The sequence below is a fragment of the Chrysochloris asiatica genome, unplaced genomic scaffold (genome assembly GCF_000296735.1).
Source record: "Chrysochloris asiatica unplaced genomic scaffold, ChrAsi1.0 scaffold00041, whole genome shotgun sequence".
NCBI classification, from domain to species: Eukaryota; Metazoa; Chordata; class Mammalia; order Afrosoricida; family Chrysochloridae; genus Chrysochloris; species Chrysochloris asiatica.
In genome coordinates, this window is record NW_006408559.1 from 12,659,211 (window position 1) to 12,682,515 (window position 23,305).

Sequence of the window (23,305 nt, forward strand, 5' to 3'; positions counted from 1 at the left end):
TAACTGGTCTTCCTTGTAGGCGGATGAGTATTATCTTATCACAGACAGCATTATACTTCAAGAGAGATCTTGAAATGTTTTTTGATGACAAGTTCCCTCTTCAACTTGTCATTTCCGGCATAGAAAACTGTGTGATTATCAGATACAAAATGGCTAATATCAGTCCATTTCAGTTCACTAATGCCAAGGATATTAAATGTCTATGTGTTTCATTTCATCTTTGACAATTTCCAGTTCACCTAGATTAAGACTTCATACATTCCATATTCTGTATGTTAATGGGTGTTTACAGCTCTTTCTTTTCTTTTTGAGTTGTGCTCCATCAGCAAATGAATGTACTCCAAATGGGCGTAACTCTGCTTTGAGGAGACAGCTCTTCCCCAGTTGCATTTTGAGTGCCTCCCAACCTGAAGGGCTCATCTTTTGGCACTGTATCTGGCAATATTCTGGTGATCTTCATCATATTTCAGTGTTCAATATTCTGTTGTTAACAGTGTTGCACTGCAACGCATAAGGTTTTCAGTGACTAACTATTCGGAAGCATTCCATTGCTCCTTCATCCTAGTCTGTCTTCATCTGGAAGCTCAGCTGAAAGCCGTCCACCATGTGTGACCCTTCTGGTATTTAAAGTACCGGCAGCATAGCTTCCAGAATCACAGCAACATGCAAGCCATCACAGTATGACAAACTGACAGACAAGTAGTGGATTGGAATATTACTCAACCATAAAAAGAAATGGAGTACTAATACATACTGTTACATGGATGAACCTGGAAAACAGTGAAGGAAACCAGTCATAAAATGCAACATATTATCTGGTTCTATTTTAATGAAACATCCAGAACAAGCAAAATCTATAGAAGCAGAAAGATCAGTGGTTGCCAGGGACTGGCAGGAAGGAAGAAGGAGGAGTTAATGCTGAGGGATGTGGAGTTGTTGTTGTTAAGTGCCACTGAGTTGGTTCTGACCCATGGCAACCCTGTATAGGGTTTCCAAGGAGCGGCTGGTGAGCTTGAACCAATGACCTTGTGGTTCAAACTGACTTTGAAGTCCACTGCATTAGCTCAGAGCACCTACCACAGCAGGACTCCAGAGTCTTCATTAGCATGATAAACATGTTCTGGAATTAGATGGGTGATGATGGATACATACTCTGAACATAATAAAAAGCCATATCCAAAGAACCGAGGGCAAGCTGTACTTGATCACTGTGAGAAACATTGTTGACACCGACTAACACTCAAGTAATCCAATCAGTACTCATTTTAGGGAGAGTGAGGTTTTCTTTACTAGATTTTCAAAATTGGGTGCCCAACCCAGTAAACATGGGCAGATGCACCACATGGCCATTCCACAAACCACTTTATTCCCATGTCTCAAAAAAGCTCCTCCTCCAATTCCCCTTTTACTGGGTACTATGGAGTTTCACAGTCTACCATCCCCGCCCCTCCCCTCCCAAATATCCCCTTTACCTTCCCACTAGTTCTGCAATCTAGCCAGAAAGGCGCCCAGGGTCTTAATGACTGTATTCTTATTTAAAGTTCCTAGTCCTAGAATAGATTTCTTTCCCCACTTCCCCCAGTTCATCCTGCTTACCTATCCCTGGATGTGTCTGGTCTAGCAATCTCACAGATGCTTTATTCCTGAAGATGGACCATCTTGACAATTTCTCACAACCATGATCAAGTTGACTTTCAAGTTCAAACAGTTTATTGGCAAAGCGAATGTATGTTCTCAAAGTAGAGAACAGGTATCACTTTGCGGAGTGGAGAAGACCCGGATGGAGTCTTGAATCTGCATTTTTACGTATCTGCTCTAATATACAGCAATAAAGGGGAGGGACATTCATTTAATTCCTAGTAAAGGAGTGGACGTTTCTTGGAAATGAGGTGTCACCCCTTTCTGTACTTATTTGGTCCTCACTAGGAGTCCTGGTGTGGTGCTGTGGATTAATGCGCCAGACTGCAAAGTCATTTGAACTGCAAGATCAGCAGTTCAAGCTCACCAGCTGCTCCTCAGAAACCCTATACAGGGTCAGTATGGGTCAGAGCCGACTCAATGGCACTTAACAACAACAACAAAGATTTGCTATGAAGCTGAGGGATGTGCAATTTAATTTAGTATGCTAATAAAGCAAAAGTGACTTAAAGGTCATCTAGCTTTCAAATGTGAGTGTCCAGGTTTAGGCAAAGTCCTTAGCTAGTAGTTTTGTCTGTTTGTGCTTGGTTGCAGTAATTTTGATTGGCTGGTTCTGCTTGGTGCTTCGGCCCTTGCCGTTCTTTTCCTTTGCGGTTGGTTGTACCTGATACTCTTTTCTCCACCCTGGTCTCAGGTCCTGCTTCCTTTTTCCTTGTCCCTAGATGGTTCCTATCATCCTTACCTTCTCCAGTTCCTCAGTCTGTTAGTTCTGGGAGTTGAACTGTGAGAAACTAGGGGTACAGGAAAAGTTCTTAAATTTCTCAAAGGAAAATGAAGCTCAAATAGCCATCCCAGCATAATAGCTACGTTGTTGTTGTAAGGGTCATCAAGTCGGTTCTGACTCATAATGACCTTGTCCAGGGTTTCTGAGGCTTTTAAATCTTTCTGGAAGCAGAAAGCCTCATCTTTCTTTCATGGAGTGGCTGGTGGGCTTGAACCTGAATGGAAGGATAACTACCAATTAAAACAAGAAGTGATTAATCTTTTTTTAAAAAAAGATTAATTATGGGTTGTAGTAACTAATTATGGCAGGTAGGGCAAAATGAGACATGGTTAGGAGAGATTGATTGTGGAAAAAAGCTAGGAAGGTTGTTGCATTTTACTATAACTGGAGGCCTGGTGTGGCGCTGTGGGTTAACCAGCTTGAACCGGCGACCTCGCGGTTCAAACCGACATTGCACTACAGTGCATTAACCCACAGCGCCACACCAGGCCTCCAGGTAGGAGGATCTGTTATGGACTTATGGTGTAGCGCTCTAGGATCATCATTGGACTGCACTTACCACCAATAACTACCTCCCATTGGGAGGACTACCAGAGGAAGGCATACGTGTTTTGTGCAAGCCACTGACCCCACCCCTAAGTAGCGTAGTGGTTAAGAATCGGGCTGCTAACCTGAAGGTCAGCAGTTCGAAACTATGGGTAGTTCCGCGGGAGAAAGAAGAGGCTTTCTGCTCCCATAAAGATTTATAGCCTCGGAAACGCTGTACAGCTCCACCGCACATTACAACCACCACCACCATTGGAGAAAACCTGCCTACAGTGGGAGCAACACCTAAGATACACAAAACAACTAAAAAGTCCCTGAAATTCTTCGGGCTTCTATCCCATGCCAGAGATTTCTATAAATCTTCCTTTGCCTTTTTTCCTCCAGCAAGCCCACCTCAGATTCCCGTTCACCGGGACCCTCGGAGTGGCGCTGTGGGCTAAAGCGTCAGATTGCAAAGTCGTCTGAACTGCAAGGTCGGTGGTTCAAGCTCACCAGCTCCACGGAAACCCTCCCTCTACAGGGGTCGCTATGGGTCGGAATCGAATCACTTAACAACAACAGTCCCTCTGTATACGGATACACAACAAATGCTTTGCTCTTTGCAAAGAGTATTTGCTATGTTAACGACATGTAATTAAAAACGCTTTTGTGGTAACAACTGGATATCCTTTAAGGTCCCTTCCACTTTAATGTTCTATCATAATTTGATGGTTTTAAAACCTACTCTTGAGGTTGTGTTCACTGGGTTCAGGAGAATGACATACATTGAGTCATTCAATCAACAGTTACGACATATTCTTATAGGGTCCCGTGTCTCTATGGAAATAGACTGGGCGCCTTACTGCTTCCAACCGTGCCCATTCACTTCCGGGAATCCAAGGTTTTACTTTCGCTTCCGCACAAAGCCGAGACCCAGGTCACGCGCCAGGAAGTGCCTGGAGGTTCCTATGGAGCCCAACGAGGCCCAAACCGGAAGTGGTTCCTGGAAAATTGTTGTTGTTGTTGTTGTTGTTGTTGTTGTTATGTGCTGTGGAGTCCGTTCCGACTCAAAGCGACCCTGTACAGGGTCTCCGAGGCTGTAAATCTTTACAGGAGCAGAAGCCTCATCTTTCTCCCCTGGAACAGTTTATTTTCCAGAGAAACCTGCATTTGAAAACCATGCCACTACATTTGAAAACATGGTCATTCTTCCTGAAGGGAAGTGTAGAAGATGAGTCTCAGGGATCTCTGGCTCTCGGCGGAGAGGACGGTGCGCTCCTCCCAGCAGCCTAGGCGGCGGCGGGAACCAAGATGCAGCTGGCCAGGATTCCCGGGCGAGCGCATCTCAGTGTGGCCCAGGCGCCCAGCGAGGTTGCCATGGAAACAGAGTGTGCTGGTTAGATGCGAGGACGCGTCCAGGCCGCGCCTTTACTGTCTTTCTGCAGAGCGGGCTCACAGGACAGCCGGCAAGATGGTTAGTGTCCCTGAAGAGGGAGGGAGGACTTTGCGTAGGTCCCGAAGCTAAAATCACAGGTTCCCGGGACGCGTCTCGGTGAAGTGCAGGGTGTTGGTAGAGGGTGTTCACCGACTCCTGCGGGGACTGAGATGCAGCTGTGAAGTACCTGGATGCTTTCTTGCCTCTTGCCTCTTTCCCTGCCCCCTTGTGGAATGAGGAGCAGACCAAAAGCAGCCTGCGATGACAAAAAGTCTTCCGAAAGCATCTGGGACCCCAGTCTAACCAAAGAGATGAAAGAAGTGGAGCGTAGCAGTTTGGCGGCTCAGCGAAAGTACAGGCTGGCCCTTCTAGTAAAACATGCCTTGCAAAAAGAGTTTGATAAGCGTCCCTGAGGTTCCTTGGTAGGAATTTGGCATGTGAGGCCTGGAGTTCTCAGTGTTGATGGTCGAGGACTTTACTACTGTGTTTGTTTCTTTCACAGATGCTATCAAGGGCCAAACCTGCTGTAGGCGGGGACCTACCGCACAGTGACAAGAGAAAGAAGAAAGGTAGGAAGATTCCAAAAGTAGAGGAGCTACTTTCTCAGAGGGATTTCACTGGAGCTATTACCCTGTTGGAGGTAATGTCCAAAAAGGTTGCATCATAGGAGGCGGTTACCAAAATAGGGGTGAATGTTGGGTAAATGCTGGTTACTGTGTTGTTGGAACAGTTGGGTGTATATCTGGGTCTTTGTCAAGGGACCCTTTGTAACTCTTGCATTGACACAGTGTCCGCAACAATGGCTTCAAATGTACTAACGAATGTGAGAATGGTGCTGGACAAGGTGGCGTTGTTATTGTTGAAAGTGCCCTCAAATTGGTTTTGACTCATAATGACTCTGTATATTGTTTCCAAGGTGTAGCTGGTGTGGTTGAACTGCCCACCTTGAGGTTGGCAGTCCACTGCTTATCCTACAGCAACACACCAAGATGCCCTACCTCAGATTGTTGTGGTTAAGTGCCATCGAGTCGATACTGAAACTCTGTATAGGGTTTCCAAAGAGCAGCTGGTTGGTTTGAACCACCCAAACTTGAGGTTAGCAATCCAGTTCTTACCCTACAGCACCGCACTGTTGTTGGCTGTTAAGTGTTGTCATGTCCAGAAGCCCTATATAGAGAGTTAAACATTAGGCTGCTAACTAACCGTGAGGGTGGTGGTTCAAACCCACTGGCCACTCTGATGAAGAAACATGAAGCGTTCTGCTCCCATGAAGATGTAAAACCTTGGAAACCCTAAGGAGCAGCTCTTCTCTATCCTGTAGGTCACTATGAATGGAATCAACTTTACAGCAGTGGGTTACAGTGAGTTGAAACGGACTCATCAACACTTAGCAACAACTTGTAAATACGGTCAGATACGTTTTCCAAGCTAACTACCAAACTGATTAAAGACAAACTAAAATACTTCCATTGAAGAGTGCTTGTGATTATGTCTAGGGCAATTAATGGAGAATCCAATCTAAAAATATAAAGAGACATTTAGTACACTGTCAGTTCAAAGGTTGTTTACCCTAATCCCTGATAAGTTTAAGACTTATTCCTGTTTTGTTGTTACATTTTTTATTAAATTTAAATGGTCCTACCATGCTGGTGGGGAGCTCTGGTAGTGTAGTGGTTATGAATCGGGCTGCTAGCCCCAAGGTTGGCAGTTGGAAACTACCAGCTATTCTGCGGGAGAAAGATGAGGCTTTCTGTTCCCGTAAAGATTTGCAGCCTTGGAAACCTTGTGCAGGGTCACTGTGAGTTGGAATTGACTCCACGGCATACAACAACACCATGTTGGTGGAAGCATGGTGACTCCATACAGTAAGCACTAGACTGCAAACCACGAGGTCTGTGGTTCAAGCCTGCCAGCCACTCCATGGAAGAAAGATGAGGCTTTCTGCTGCCATGAAGATTTAAAGCCTCGGAACCTCTATACAAGGTCTCTATGAGTCAGAACCTACTTGATGCAAAAATTGTACCCACAGAAAATATTTTAAATGTTTGTGGCAGTAAGAACACAAACCAATCAAATTCACTGCAGTTGTGAGGCTTCTGTCTCCTAGCAACCGTCCAAGACAGAGTGAAGTGCTCCCACAGGGTTTCTGAGACTGAAAACCTACGAGAGCAGAACGCTTCATCTTTCTCCCAAGGAGCAGCTGGTGGTGCTGTCGCTGGGTTAGCAGTCCCACAATGAACCCACTGTGTCACCAGGACGTCTCAGTCATCTAGATGCTGGGGCTTCTGATTCCTTAGGTCCCCAGGTGCTCAGGAAGTAACTCGAGTGCTTCCAGGTCAGAGTCCAAGTAGCCAGTTCACTGAGCCGCTGCTTTGTGGGAAGGACGCATTACAAGATGTGCAGAAGGAGGAGGCATTTTGACAGTGCGGCTGTGAAGTCATTTCTCCTCAGCACCATTCTTGCCGCCTTGTTCTGACTCTCTAATACTTGGTTTCATTGTTCAGTTGCCCGTTTAGAGTCTGTTGCTGCTGACTTCTGTTAAACACAGTTTCATCTCTGTTGTGTCAGTTGGTCACTTTTAAAGTGACAGGGTTGACTTCAAAGGGCTTTGAGCTCCATACATCAGGGGCTGACTGCTGTGTAGGAGCCTGGGCTTCGTCCGTTTCTGGTTCTCATCTCTGGTTTCTTGAAGGCCACTCTGTCCCTGGTGTGCTGGGCAGGGAGACGCCACCCTGGGCTGACCTTTAGTAGGGTGCCAGTGGGAGTGCCAACCAGGCTGGGAAAGAGGGCTACTGTGATGATTCTGGGTGAAGTCATGAGTTCTGTAGCTTCAGGGAAGGTCTCGGGCAAACTCAAGGAGATGTCAGGTCAGAAGGTCTCCAGACCTAAGCTGCTGAATTCAGATTCCTTGCATTTGGTGATAGGAGGTTTCCTAATGTAGAGTCAGCTACAGCTGTAAGTTCTCATCCCAGACAAGAACATTGAAGGGGTGTCTTCTTTGTGTCATGGTAGAGGCGCCCAGAGTCCTGCAGTGATAATGCTCTGTAAAGATGTGGGGCTCACTACCTGCTTTTCCATCCTGTGAAGTGAAAATCTCACCTCCATGGTCATCCAGACTCCTCCCTCGAGTTTGCTTTTCCTCCAAAACAGGGCTGCTTTTGATGAGCCAGAGGAATTCATAAATATTATTCCCAGTGGACATCAATAAGGCCTCTCTCCCGTACTTCTAAAGGGCGCCTGACCCAAGCCATGATATTTTCGCTTGCATCAGATGCATGTGAAAGTTGGACAGTGAGTAAGCGTTGGTGCATTTCGGTGATGGTGTTGGTAAAGAACATTGAACAGACCATGGACTGTCAGAACAACAAACCAATCTGTCCTGGAAGAAGTGCGGCCAGCATGCTCCTTAGAAGTCAGGATGTTGAAACTTGGTCTCAGGTACTTTGGACACATTGTCAGGAGGGACCAGTCTCTGGAGAAGGACACCATGCTTGGTAAAGTGGAGGGACAGTGAAAAAGCAATAGAGTGACATGGTAGCAGCAACAGTTGGCTCAAATGTAACAAAACTGTTCCATTCTGTGTCAGGGGTGGCTAAGAGTCAGAACCGACGTGACAAGACCTGAACTCATGCAGGCCCTACTGGGCTAGCCTGTTCCAAGGTCACGTTGTTAGGTGGCGTCAAGTCGTTTCAACTCATAGTGACCCCAGGTCCAACCTAATGCAACACTGGCTGCTTTTGTGGCTTGTCCTCAATGAGAAGCTACACCCAATTAAATTCAAGGTAGAGAGGTCAGTTCACAAGGTGATGATGACTGTTTTTTGAGATTCCTGAGGGATCCTGGGGAGTCCTCTGGTGTGGCGCTGTGGGTTCATGTGCCAGACTGCAAAGCCGTTTGAACTGCAAGGTCAGCGGTTCAAACTCACCAGCTGCTCCTCGAAAACCCTATACAGGGTCGCTGTGGGTCTTAACAGACTTGACAGCACTTCACAACAACAACAACAAGGAATCCTGGCATGGTGCTATGGGTTAATGCACTGGACTGCAAAGTCTGTTTGAGCCACAAGGTCGGCGATTCAAATTCACCAGATTCTCCTTGGAAACCCTATACAGGGTCGCTATGGGTCAGAACCAGCCCGACGGCACTGACAACAAGGGATCAATCAATTGGATAGATTTTCTATAGGAAGCAATGCCATCATGGAGGATTCTGAGGAGGAAGTTTTAAGAAATTGAAAACTGCATTGGTGAGACAAAGACCAGGAAAATTGTGCTAAGAAACCTTTTTTTCCATCACAAAAATGCACTTGCTCATTCTTGGAGGGTAACAATGGCTCCTAAGAGAATCTTGTTGGGAAGCCTTACCCCATCTACCCTTTTGCCATGATCTTGAAGAACTCTGAAAAGGAGCACAATTTGAGTCCCTTGAGGTTATCAAAACTATTGTTTTGATGTGGTGTGAGCCTTGCAGAGCCTTCAGGACAGTGTTGTTGTTAAGTGCCGTCAAGTCAGTTCCGACTCAGAGCGACCCTGTATAGGCTTTCTGAGGAGCAGCTGGCGAGTTTGAACTGCCAACCTTGTGGTTCGCAGTCCAGTGCTGATCCTACAGTGCCACACCGGGAGTCCCGGGGCAAGGTTAGAGGCAGAAACTCCGCCCCCGGAAGTGCACAGACCTAGATGAGGCTGTGTTGAGAAACAAGGGCATCACGTTTTGATATTTTTGTTTAACAAAGGTTACTGTGATTTTGTGGAGTCCTGGTGTGGTGCTGTAGGTAATCACTGGACTGCTAGCCACAAGGTCAACGGTTCACTCCATCCACCCTGTACAGCGAGGACGGGGAGACTTTTTTCTGCTAAAATGTATACCATCACTCACGGGCCATGCAAAATTATCAACTTAAAAATTAGCCTGCTATATTTGCTCCTCGGAAACCCTATACAGGGTCACTGTGGGTTGGAATCAACTCAATGGCACATAACAACAACAAATTTGGTCAAACAGTTAACTCACCCCTAATGCAATGGGTTGTGGTCAGTGGTTCAAACTCACCAGCCACTCCTTGGAAACCTATACAGGGTTACAATGAGTCAGAACTAACTCAACAGCACTTAACAACAACAACAACAACGTGGTGACTGGAGCCCTAGTGTAGCACTGAACCGCAAAGTCAGTTTGAACTGCAAGATTGGCGGTTCGAATCCACCAGCTGCTCTTTGGAAACCGTTTACAGGGTCACTATGTCTGAAAGGACTTGACTTCACTTAACAACAACAACAACAGTGTGCTGGCTGGAACTGCAGTTGCCTTGGCAGGGCCAGACCACCTGATTTTGCTGACCTTGTACTGCCAGCAGGCCGGACGTTCCCAGCCTTCCTATACAGCGGCTCTATGCGTTGGAACTGACTCGTCAGTACTTAACAACAGCAACTGTGATTTGGCAGCAATATTTTTGATTTCCCTTCAGATATCTTTGTGGCCTCCGGCAAGATTGCAGAGTGAGGGGGAGTGCAGCAAAGTGTGGCGGGAGCAGGCGGGACTTCCTGTGTGGTTCCCTGTATCCTGCCCTCTGGTCCCGCTGCCCTGAGTTCATGGCTGCGGAATCTCTCAAACCTCAAGTTTAGCATTAACTATTTCACGTCATTTTTTGCTGTTCACCTGCACCCAAATTGTTAATGAGCGTCCTCTTAAATACTTTCTGGAGGAAGATAAAAGTAAATGCAGAAAAATCAATGTGTAGTGTTTGAAGATACACACTTTGTGGAAAATCATGCTCTATCCTGTGGGGGTAGGTTTAATAGAGATGACGTGTTTAATAGAAATGACTGTTGTTTTGCTTCTGTTACAATTTCATGTTGTTTATTGATAAATTAAACGTGGGATTTTTAGAAACAAATTCTTTTTTTAAGCTTGCTTCTTAGACAATGAGAAATTTCCCATGTGTTTTTTTTCCCTCATGAATTTTTCACCTGAAGTTCAAACGTCATGTTGGGGAAGAAGAGGAGGACACTAACCTGTGGATTGGTTACTGCGCCTTCCACCTGGGCGACTATAAGAGAGCTCTGGAGGTGAGTGAGAGACACTGTTCAGAACACAGGGTCCAGTGCGGTCCTGTTACAACAACTCATGCTCACAATGAGATTCAGACAGTTCAGGGAGAACAAATAGCAAGTGAAAAAAACCACCCGTCAGCCTTGCCCACCCTTCGGGTTTGTCACAGTGGTAGTGGTGTGTGTAAGATATTGCTTTCGAGGCCCTCTGTGTATCTTCAAGTCTATCTTGTTAGCTTTTTGTTTTATGCAGATACTAATGAGACTGTGGAGGCCAGGTGTGGCGCTGAACTGCTAACCACAAGGTTAGTGGTTCAAGCCCACCAGCTGCTCATTGGAAACCCTGTATCGGGCCTCTATGAATCAGAGCTGTCTTGAAGGCACTTAACAACAGCAATGAAACTGTTAACAGTCATATTAACAGTCATTTTGATTTGTGGCATTGATTACGGTCCCCACAATGTGACAGTGCCCTTCCCACTTCCTCCCTTGTGCAGTGTTTCCACTCGTCTTTGTTTCTAGTTCTTGCCTGTCTGCAGAGCTGAACCCCTGGACAAATACTGCCCTGTCAGACTCACACAGTTGGGTGGTCTAAGGAGGGCAACAGTTGTATTTCTTAAGTACATTTCAGAAGAGGAAAAATAAGCCATTTAAAACAATTTTGTTGAGGCAAAGTATATTAAAAAAAAAGTTTGTCGTTTTACCCATTTTTGGAAGTTGTACAATCATCACCACTGTCTGTTTACAAAAGTTTTCCATCTCCTCCCAGCACAGAGACTCAGCACCCCTTTCAGCAACTCCCACCCCCCGCAGCCCTCTAGCCCCATAGCCTCTAATCACCTAGGTCTCTATACATTGTCTATTCTAGATGGTTCCTGTCAGTTATTATTGTTGGCAAGTGCTGTCAAGTGGATCACAACTCATAGTAACTCTGTATAGCGTTTCTGAGGCGTACTGGTAGGTTTGAGTCTCCAATTCCCCACAATTAGCACTCCAGTGCTTATCCTACAGCGTCACACCAGGGCCCCATGTGGGACCACAGAATATTTGTCCTTTTGTTTCTGACATATTCCACTCAGCATCACATTTCCAAAGTTGATCCAAGCCATAGCTCATATCAAGACTTCTCTCTTTATGGCTAAAACATGAACCATTTTCTTAAGAGCTTTCATGAGTCTTTTCTCAGAAGCAGTTCATTTTCACTTTGCCTGGTTATTTGTAGGCATATATAGACATAACAAGATTCATTGTTGGTTTAGAAGCAGTCATTATTAAACCTACCCATCTCCAATGACCTGTCTGTAAGCTGAATGATCCAAATCTAAGGATAATTAGAGATGCCCCGTGCCTAGCAAATTTTAATTCCTACGTAAAGTTGTTTAAGCATTTCTCACGTATTTTGACGGCTAAAATGTAGCCCAAGGATAGTTGAAGAATCCTCTTCAGACATAGAACAGTGGGTGGGGGAGCTGGTAAACATCTCTGCAGGTCAGCTTATCCAATCTAGGCGAACAGCCCTGTTCCATTAGACAAGCCTGACCCATCCATTGCTCCACAGTCAAGGTGATGTCGTGCTTCCTCTATGTTTCAGGAATATGAAAATGCAACAAAAGAGGAGAATTGCAATCCTGAAGTCTGGGTGAACTTGGCCTGCACCTGTTTCTTCCTTGGGATGTACAAGCAAGCAGAGGCAGCTGGGTTTAAAGGTGAAATGAACCCTTTACTAGCTGATAGTCTTCACACATAGAGTCCTTTTGGAGGTTTTAAACCAATTCAGTCCTTTTCCTGGTGAGAAAAACATGAGCAGCATTAGAAAGCTTAAGAATAGCTTCCTTCCTCAAAGAATGAGTATCAGATTTTCTTCAAAGAATATTAGATTTCAGTGTAGGACCAAGAAAAAGACTCCATTCTGTACATTAGCCTGAACACATCCTCCTGTTCCAGGAACGTGCTAAATCAGCTCATGCTGCCTTAGAATATCCTTTCACCCCTAGCAACAGCGAGAACTAGATAAGCAGTAGACAGGACAACCCAAGGCCAGATGCCAGATGTTTTCCTTATCCTAGCCTAAGAACAAAGACCACCAGTGCTGACCAATTAAACTGTAACATCTCATACTTTGCCAAATGTCAACCAATCCAAATATTGTAAAGCTGAAAAACCCTGAGCTTGTTTGAAAACTCTATAAAAACTCCGCTAACAAAGAGCTCGGGGCCTTTTCCCGAGTCCGCTGTGCCGGATACGGAGAAGGCCCAGGCTTGAGCTTGAATAAACAACCCTTGTGCACTTGCATCGGCGTCAGCTCCTTGGTGGTCTTTGGGGAACCTGAATTCTGGCATAACATCAGCAACTTTAATTTTGAAGAGAGAGTTCATTCCCCACCCCACCCCCCCACCCCACCCCAAGAAGGGATGAATGAGAAAAAGGGCCCCTTCTTGGTCAGGTGTTCAAGCTGTGGTCAGGCGGTGTAGTAGTTCAGGCTCTGTGAGTTTGGTAGCTATTTTCCCAGTTTCTGAGTGGGAAGTCCAGTAATTTCAACCTGGTCATGGGAGAAAAGATGAAGGATGATTAGAGTGAGGATCAAATCTTTTAAATTCAGAGGATGTGGACAAGGGAACATTTGTCAGGGAAGAATGTCTTCCAGAGGAGAAGAGCTCGAGAATTAACTGACATACATGTATTTTGAAAAATACTCCAGCTCGAATCCTTTCTTGATTTGTACCCAAATTATTTTATATGCATTAGTGTCATTTTTCCTAATTTAAGTTACTTGCTCCATCTCACATTTCTTAGACACATGGATAGTCATATACCTGTAAAGTTATCATTCCTGATGTATAGCTATTTTTTTATTTTTCATAGAGTGAAGTATGACTTTTTGTTGTAAAAGAGATGTAGGATTGGACCTCCAGAATCAGGAAAATGTTCTAAGAATGTGAAGACAGTTTGGCAATTATTGGTGTTCATCCACCTCTTTGTTTGGTTACTTGTTTCGATGAGACAGATGATCAGAGCAGCAGTTTCATGGAATAGAGGTGGGGCTGGTCTCCAGGAAAAGAGGTGGAGTGTACTTGTAGAAAAGGAGATTTCAGGCAGATTGACCAGGGAGACTGGGAAGAACAGCTGAGGAGAGGAAGTTCAGCCCGTGGCAGGTGGCTGCTTCCTTGCTGTGTGTGGGTGGGGGGTGGGGGGAGGGCTTTGCTGTGGCTCCTCAGTAGAAAGAACCAGGGCTAGGGCAGAACCCAGTCTGAGAGCAGTTTTCTTCAGGCTCTTGATGTTCACACTTTCCAAAACTTCTCGGAAAGTTGGATGAAAAGAGAACGGAATTTTCCCACAAACTTTTGGAAGTCCCCCTCGTAGAGTAAAGCAGAGAGACTCTATCTCACTTCATTCCTGTTCAGAGCTTTGCGTGAGCAGTGTGTGCTTTTCTTTCAGCTCCAAAAAGCCGGCTCCAGAACCGTCTGCTCTTCCACTTGGCTCACAAGGTAACCTGTGTTTCTAGCTCACACTTTCAGCTTTGAAACTAGCTTTCTCTTTCTTCCTTCTTGTTTCCAGCAATGATGAAGAATAATGAGCTGGAAGCTCTTAGTATGTTCTAGAACTAGTGGGAATAAGTTTCAGTCCTATAGGATTGCTCCCCATCCACGTTCCCAAGTCTCTTAATTTATTCAGAGGTGGTAACTTTTAGTTCTTCTTGAGTGGGGGCTGTTACTGTTAGTCTGGGCGTACTGTCCTATTCAAAGTCGCCCCACCTTGCTGAGCCCTGGAAATAAGACACTCTTCAGAAGTAACGTGTAGCAAGAATTTTGATCTCCAAAAGATGCCTTAGAGAACCTTTTTTTTTCAGGTTACAAACCTTAAATATTATACTCAAAAATATAAATGTTATTCTTAAGTGCCGTCAAGTTGGTTCTGACTCATAGTGACCCTGTCTGTGTAGGGTTCTGGAGGAGTGGCTGGTGGATTTGAACCGCTGAACTTGCAGTTCAAACTGACCTTGTGGTCAAGTGCTTATCCTCCAGCAGCACACCAGGATGCTGTGGGATATAAAGAAGTAGGGAAACTACAACATCCACCGTATACCAAAATAGCTTCCTGTGGAGTAACTGTCTTCATATGCACGTTTAGCTCCACTTTACAGAATTGAACTCATGCTGCATAGGTATTTTTATAAATATTCTGCTTTTTTTTTACTTGTCCTCATATGATAAGCATATTCCTGTATCACAGATTCATCTCAGAAACAGGATTTAAAAGAATTGCTCCATCACCTTTCATCAAATTCACGTGCCATAGTTTACTTATCATTGCCCAGTTTGACCTTTAGATGGTTTTTGAATTTTACAAAAATACCATTCTAAATATCCTAGATATGGAGTTACTGGGTTAATGGGTATGAATTAAAGTTTTAAATTCATACTGTTGGATTGTTTTGCAGGAAGTTGTCTAATTGCCTACCGACAGCATTTGAAATAATAATTTGGGGTATTTTACATTTTACATAATTGTGATGTGTCTCTGTTTAGTTCTGTCAGGCTTTGCTTTATGTTTTTCAGACTGTTATTACGAACCTACAAACTGGATTATGATGTTTTCCTAGTGGACTGAAACATTTGCATTATTGAAAGTCCTCTTTATTTTCTCTAGTAATTCCTCTCCACTTAAAACTCATCTTGTTGAATTTGCATTGTAGTGAGTGTTTGACTACTGTGTCTCTCTCCATCCATTTACTTCCTAAGGAGCTCTGGTAGTGTAGTGGTTACGAATCAGGCTGCAAACCTCAAGGTCAGCAGTTCAAAACTACCAGCTGTTCCACAGGAGAAAGATGAGGCTTTCTGCTCCCATAAAGATTTACAGCCTCAGAAACCCTGTGCAGGGTCACTATGAGTTGGAACCAACTCTGTGTCACATAACCACCACCACTACTTCCTAAGAAGCCTTGATAGCACAATGGTTAAGTGTTTTGCTGCTAATAGTAAGTGAGCAACCGAAAAGTTAGTGGTTCAAGCCCACAAGCCGCTGCGAGGGAGAATGATGTGCTTCTGTAAAGATGTTCACCTTGGAGACCCTCCTGAACAGTTCTCCCTACAGTACAGGCTCACTATGACTCAGGATCAACGCTCTCTACAGCCGGAGTACTTTCTATCTATTGTTTCCCTGTGTTTACGCTTTCTCTCTATGAACGTCATATCGTTTTGTGAATTTTTACCCAATTAAAAATCTTCATACTTTCAATTCTGTTATTTAACATGCTTACTTAGTTGAATGTAATTACTGGTATGGTCGAGGAGCTCTGGTAGCATAGAGGATTACAAGTTGAACTGCTAATTGTAAGGTCAACAGTTCGAATCTACCAGCTGCTCTGTGAGAGAAAGATGAGACTTTCTGCTCTTGTAAAGCTTTACAGCCTTGGAAATCCTATACAGGGTCGTGATGAGTCAGAATCGACTCCACAGCACAGCACCACCACTGATGTGGTCAGCTTTATGACTCACTTCTTACTAGTTGTTTACCCCAACTGGTCTGTGTACCTTTTCCTCTCTCTTGTCTTCTTTTAGATTGATTTTTTTTATCTTCCCTAATATCAGCTTCTTAACTGTGTATACCTTTAAAAATATAATTTTAACAGTTACCCTAGCATGTGTTTTTCACCTATGAAATTTTAATAGTAATTGGTATTTTTTTTACCAATTTCCTGACAATTCAAGGACCTTCTGTCATTTTAACTCATTTGTTGTTGTAATTTTCTTAGGTGACATCGAGTCGGTGCTGACTCATAGCAACCCTATGCAAAACAGAACAAAACAGTGCCCGGTCCTGGGCCAACGTCACTGCCATTGCTATGCTTTAGCCCATTGCTGTTGTCAGCCCATCTCCTTGGGGGTCTTCCTCTTTTTTTGCTGACCCTCCATTTTACCAAGCATGATGTCTTTCTCCAGGGACTGGTCCCTCCTGATAATATGTCTGAAGTATGAGAGATGAAATCCGGCCATCTTGGCTTCTAAGGAGCACTCTGGCTGTACTTCTTCCAACACAAATTTGTTTGGTCTTTTGGCAATCCATGATACTTTTAATATTCTCCTCCAACACCAGAGCTCAAAGGCAGCACTGCTTCTATGATCTTGTTTATTCATTGTCCACCATTCACATGCATATGAGGTTATTGAAAATATCATGGCTTAGGTCAAGTGTACCTTAGTCCTCGGACTGGCATCTTTGCTCTTGAATACTTCAAAGAGGTCTTGTGCAGCAGATTTCCCTAATGTAATACATCATTTGACTTTTTTTTTTTTTTAATGTTTTATTGTGAATTATGTGATAGTTTACATGAGAGAACTTTAGTTTTACATTCATTCTATCGTATATCGTCTCATTGCCATGGTTACAATCCCCTCCATGCATCATCAACCGACCAAAGGGTATACCCTACAAACCCCCCCCCTCACTCCCCCCCCCCCCCAAGTCTTCAGCACACAGTCCCTCTCCCTCTCTGGATCCAAAGTCCCCAGCTGCTTCATCACTCCACGTCATCGCATTTGACTTTTTGACTGCTGCTTCCATGGGTGTTGATTGGTGATATGAGCAAAATGAAGCCTTTGACAATTTTAATCTTTTCTCCACTTATGATGTTATTTATTGGTCCAGTTGTGAGGGTTTTTGTTTTCTTTACATTGAAATGCAATCCATATTGAAGGCTATGATTTTTGATCTTCATCAGTAAGTATTTTAAGTCTTCTTCACTTTCATCAAGCAAGGTTTTATCATCTGCATATCGCAGGTTGTTAATGAGGCCTCCTCCAGTCTTGATGCCACGTTCTTCTTCATAGAACCGAGTTTCTTGGATTATTTGCTCAGCATACAGATTGAGTAAGTATGGTGAAAGGATACAACTCTGGCACACACGTTTCCTAAGTTTAAACCATTCATTATCTTCTTGTTCTTTTCAAACGACTGCTTCTTGATCTATGTGTAGGTTCCTCTCATGAGCACAATTAAGTGTTCCAGAATACTCATCCTCCACAATGTTGTCCATGGCTTGTCATGACCCACACAATCGAAAACCTTTGCATAGTCAGTAAAGCACAAGTGATATTCTCTGCTTTCAGCCAAGATCCATCTGATGTCAGCAATGACATTCCTCGTTCCACGGCCTCATCTGAATCTGGCTTGAACCTCTGGCAGTTCTCTGTCAATGTACTGTTTCAGCTGTTTTTGAATTACCTTTAGCAAAATTTTACTTGCATGTGGTATTAAATATATTGTCTGATGATTGCCGCATGCCATTGCGTCACCCTTCTTTGGGATCTTGATGATTTTATCTTCTTCCAGAGGGGCTTTACCTCTGCTGTCAGGCACTTATGACAGGGGCAAATCACCTTATTCTTGTCAGGGATTGCAGAAATTTAAAGTTGGTCTTCAGTTTCTTACAGCTCGTCTGTATCCTTTTCCCTCCTATGTCTAGCTTTTCAGGCATCCCAGCTGAAAGCCTTGATGGTCCTTGCCCATGTTTGTGCAGTAAAACCCATAAGACTTGTAGAAACTGCATGGTCTTCAGCACGTCCACCAGCAATTGAGAACTGGTCACTGGTTTAAGAGAAAACGTGGCACTCATCATCAGTCTTGCCTCTGACACTTGCCTTCTCTGTAGTGTCTCACATTTCAATACCATAATAGTGTCTCTTTTCCTTCTATTTTCCCTCTTTTTCTGTGTCAACCTTGGATAATAGTGTTCCCCTTTTTGCCATCTTTTCCCTTTAAAGAGGACCATGAATATTTTTCCATGTCAGTTGCTAGTCTACAGAAGAGCTTGTAAATGTCATCTGAGGGCTGGAAATTAATCATAAATGGGATTCTCGGACCATGTATTAAATTTTTTAAATGTGAACTTTAGGAGGTGTCATACCGACATGTGGGTTCTGGCATCCCTTGAAACATTAGAAGATTTGAAAACCATGGATTTGCAGTTCTACATCAACAATGGTTGAAGCTCAGTTATGGGTACTCCTTTTTAAGGGCTAGGCTTTCTGTATTTCCCCAAGTCCTGGAAGCTCTGTAGCCTTTTAACGTGAAACTACAACACTCGGCTGCCCTTCATTTTAATACACTCGCAGCGTTCGTTCATCTAATCGATGCACCATTACTAATAATTTTCCTATTGTTGTGATTTGACTTCTTTCATATTTTCATGCCCAGTACAAGTGGTAAGATTTGGAGCCTGTTTTCTTGCTGTTTATTATCAATTAAGCAAAGTATAGGCAGAAAAGAAAATTTAGCCTCAAAATAAACCTTCCCAAGCTCGCCTTTGACATAGAGAAGCTGCACTCGTTTGTCTCTTGCATCAAAGCAATATTCAAATCATTCTTAGAAAAATTCTCTCTGATATATCAGTCATCAAACTGGAAGTCAATTTCAGAATTTGTGTGTGTGTGGCTATTTTAAAGTGTTTTCTGCTGATTAAAGCCTATCTCCACACAAGGTGGTGGTGGTGGTTTTGTGGAGTCAGTTCCAGCTGTTAGTGACGCTATCAGGTTTCCAAGGCTATAAATCTTTGTGGTTGTTAAGTGCCATCAAGTTGGTTCCGACGCATAGTGACCCTGCAGAGAGTTTCTAAGGAGCAGCTGATGAGCTTGAACCACCAACCTTGTGACTGAACCAGCATGTCAACCTTACAGTTCAATGCATGAACCCACAGCACCATACCAGAGCGGAAAGCCTCATCCTTCTGCAGAGCAGCTGGGTAGATCTGAACTGCTGACCTGGTGGTTAGCAGTCCAGCTCATAATCCACTGTGCTCCCACGGCTCCCTGCACTAGGCGTGAGGAATCTATATACATCTTAAGGTCTCTCACAAAGAGTATGCACCTGTACGACCTCCTGTATCTAGTCCTGGTGAGGCACTGTAGGATAAGCACTGAACTGCCAATCACAAGGTTTATGGTTCACACCTACCAGCTACTCCTCAGAAACCCTATAAAGGTTCGCTGTGAGTGGATACTTAACCGTGACAAACCCTATGTATAACAAAAACCTCTAACTGATACCTAGTACCATCAGGTTGATTTCAACTCATAGCAACCCTGATAGGGTTTCTGAGACTGTAAAATCTGTGGGAACATACAGCCTCATCTTTCTCCCGTGGTGGGTTTGAACTGCTGGCTCCTTGATCAGAGGTCCAGCACCTCGCCCACAGCACCTAACCCACCCAAACTAAAGGTAGCTATTACTTGACGAACCACTTAACAAAATCTACATACAAGGTTAGATAGACTGTCCCAAGAATGGAAGAGTGGATGAACATTAACAAGTGTTTACTATGTCACAACACGAGAAAGACATTTTGATTCCACGTTTCCTACAAAGGAGAAAGAAATACAAAAGTACAGGTAAACAGTCTCTGTTTCTAGAGCAGAGGCATAGGAAAACCTAAACGGAGGGAAGAACTAGAACAGGGGAGGGGGCTATTTTAATTCTCTCCCTGAAGGAGCCATGAGGAGAACAAGGAACCAAGGGAAATGGGAAGATCCAGACACAAAGGAGGCAGAGGAGGACGAGTTCTGACCTCTAGAGCCTAGATGTTGCTTTCTGTATGCATACACTAAGGAGGATGTTAATGTAGGCTTTTCCTCTCTCCCAATTTTAGTTTAATGATGAAAAGAAGCTGATGAACTTTCATCAGAATCTCCAGGATATCACAGAAGATCAACTCAGTTTGGCCTCCATCCACTACATGCGATCGCACTATCAAGAAGCTATCGATATATACAAGCGAATCCTGCTAGATAACAGGTCTGCGCTCTTGACCTTGCCTACTCAGAGTCATGATCGTTCCGTAACGAGTCTGCCTAAAGACCTGGAACTACCGTGCGCACAAATCTGCAATGGCAATGTGCTGGTGGGACCAGGCTCTCCTTAGGGCTGGGTCAGAGTTTCTCCTCCTCTTTTTCACTATTGTCACCACCCCACCAAGGAGCCTATTTAGACGTTTTTACATAATTGTCCCCATGACATTTGAACCCCACAGAAACCGCATCTGTTTATGCGTTGTGTATGTATATCTGTGCTTTACACATAAAGTAAGTACAGTTTGGCACATGCACACACATACTTCCTCCCAAGAACCAACTTCCGCCTTTCTGAGGGGAATGTTGTATGTGGTGAGAGTGAACAGGACAGATGCTCCAGTCACTGTCATCATTACAGTGGAGCCGACTTACCTATAGAACTAGAAATTGACCATCTTGAAGAATCCAATGTTCTAGCTCTACAACTAGCCTTTCTCCTGCTCGCCAGACGATCACGCACGCCTCCCTTCTCGGTTCTTGGCTTGACCATCATAGTCTCCCCCGATCCCCCTTCTGGTCATCAAGCCCACCTGGCCTGTCTGGCCTTTCTCCATTTGGTGTGAGCTTCTGTGTATTTAGGCTCAACTCCATCATGTGCCTGTGTATTAGCACGAGCAGGTAGAAGTTGAAGTTTCCCTTCTCTGTCTGTCATCTTTGACTCTCTTTCTATATAACAGCAAAATATTACAATGAAAACAGAAAAAAACGGATCCCAGTGATCATACCTTGCCTTCTGCCCTCATGGCTTTGCTTTCTACCTGAGCTGTTCAAAAAAGTGTCTGATTTGACAACATTTCTTGATGCAGACGGACTTAACTGTTACCCTTCGCTCTTCCATTTCATAGGGAATACCTTGCTCTCAATGTGTATGTGGCCCTCTGTTACTACAAGTTGGACTACTATGATGTGTCTCAAGAAGTTCTAGCTGTTTACCTTCAGCAAATTCCTGACAGTACCATCGCTCTCAACCTGAAGGCTTGTAACCATTTCCGCCTTTACAACGGCAAAGCAGCTGAGGTAGGCATGCTCAGATTAAGGAGCTTCCCGAATTCTTGTGTTACTTTGCTCAGTGTTTTTTAAATGCCAAGATGTGGTCTTATCAGCATCATGCATTATGTAACTACTGAGATGGTCATATCATTTTCTCTCTGTTTCATCTGTTACTATGACAAGGGACAGAGACTGAGCTATTTTCCATTGTTAAATCAACTTTGCATTGCCAGATGAATTCCAGTTTGGTTATAGTGTATTCTTTTTACATATCACAGGACATACTTTGTTCAGAATTTAAGATTTTTGCATCGATACTTATCAGTGATTTTGCCCTTTTTTTTTTTTTTTTCTGTATTATTCATCAGGTTTTAGTACAAAGATTAGATAAGCCTCATTAAGTGAATTGGGAAGGGCCCCACATGTTTCTGTTGTGTACAAGACTATAAGACTGCCACGATTTCTTCCTTAAAAGTTTGGTAGATTTGTTAATGAAGCAATCTAGGCTTGGAAGATTTTAAATTACTAATTAAGTTTCTTTCTTATAGGACTTGGTGATGTTTTCTACTTTTTCTTGTGTCATTTGCTGTAGAAAAATTTGACCATTTTATTTACATTTTCAATTCTTTGGCAGTCTTGTAAAAAACCAACTTTTGGTTTTATTAATCCTTTTACATAATTGTGTTATTTTAAATTCGTTTCTGTGCTTAGCTCTGTTAATTCCATCTGTTTTGTTTCAGTGTGTTTTGCTATAATTTTTTAAATCCTTGAAATAAATGCTGAACCTACTAATTTTTAACCATTCTTTTCTAAAATATCATTTTACGTTAAACCTTTTTTCTCTAGCTATTGAATTAGCTGCATTCCAAGTGTGAATACCCACTATAATTTCTAATTTCTAGTGTAAGTCCTTATTTTAGATTAATTAGAAGCATATTTCCTGATTGTTCCATCCACAAGAGAATTTCCCAGTGATCTTTTTGCTAGCAATTTGCAGCATAATTGTCTTGTAATCTGAGAGATTGTCCTGTATGGTGTTATTCCTTTGATATTTCTTGAAACTTGACTGTGTGTCTAGTATGTGGTCAGTTTCTCCAAGCTTGACTAGAATATGTTCTTTGAAGATATTGGTGCATGATTTTGTGTACAGCTATCCCGTACTTTTCAGAATTCTCTTTACACCTCTTTACTTTTATGAAAGACAGATGTTAATGCCTGTTTTCTGTAACTGAAAGAAATCCAAAGAGGATTTTTGCTTTTATGAAAAAAGGTGAAAAGTAAATCAGGCATTTGCTGTGCAGCTCTGTCACGTTCATAATTCTGTTTGAATCTCAGGCATTCAAAAAGCACTGAGAATGTCTCCCCCTAGCTGCTTCCCAGGAACTGCACCAGGCTTCTCAGCAATAAACTGAGTTCCTGACTTTGAACTGTGTCCGTGAACACTGGATGTTAGCTTCAGTTTAGGTTTTATGTGTTGTTTGGTCTGATTTGGTATGTTGTTTTTTGAGTCTGGGAAGGCTCAATACATTTTCCCATATAAATTAACGATAATTGTTTCTTTGCTTTACACCATTTCGGCTTAACTGAAAGTTTCATAGAAATGTTCTACTTTCAGAGGACAGGGCAAACTATATCCATTTTGTTAAGTAGATCTTTGATGATGTACAGGGGTTCTATAGAATATTCAGATTGTCTGTTCAGCATCAGGTGGGTTCAAGCCTCCCACTGGAGCTCTGAACTGGTCTATTTCTTCTAGTTCTTTCCATTTTTGCTCTATGGATTTTTGAGGCATATGTACAATTTTAAGTTGTTGCATCTTCCCGGTGAACTGACCCTTTCTTTAGTATAAAGCACCGCTCTTTTCTCTAATTATACTTTGGTCTTCAGACATTTTGTATGCTCTTAACGTGGTTATGGAGTCCTGCTGTGGTACTGTAGGATAAATGCTGGACTGCTAACTAACTGCAAGGTTGGCGTTTCAAAGCCACCAGCTTCTCCTCAGAAACCCTATACAGGGTCACTGAGTCGGAACCGACCCAACGAC

General features: G+C 43.4%; 1 protein-coding gene across 1 annotated transcript in view; it reads left to right on the top strand.

Annotated features, from left to right (window-relative positions):
* Positions 1 to 4,884: 4,884 nt before the first annotated feature.
* Positions 4,885 to 23,305, top strand: part of TTC26 (tetratricopeptide repeat domain 26) — a 45,290-nt gene continuing 26,869 nt past the window's right edge. The window contains exons 1-6 of the mRNA XM_006861166.1: positions 4,885 to 5,022; positions 10,355 to 10,447; positions 12,021 to 12,135; positions 13,865 to 13,914; positions 20,070 to 20,215; positions 21,117 to 21,288. Of these exons, the coding sequence (XP_006861228.1) occupies positions 4,885 to 5,022; positions 10,355 to 10,447; positions 12,021 to 12,135; positions 13,865 to 13,914; positions 20,070 to 20,215; positions 21,117 to 21,288 (714 nt within the window). The remainder of the gene's footprint in view (positions 5,023 to 10,354; positions 10,448 to 12,020; positions 12,136 to 13,864; positions 13,915 to 20,069; positions 20,216 to 21,116; positions 21,289 to 23,305) is intronic.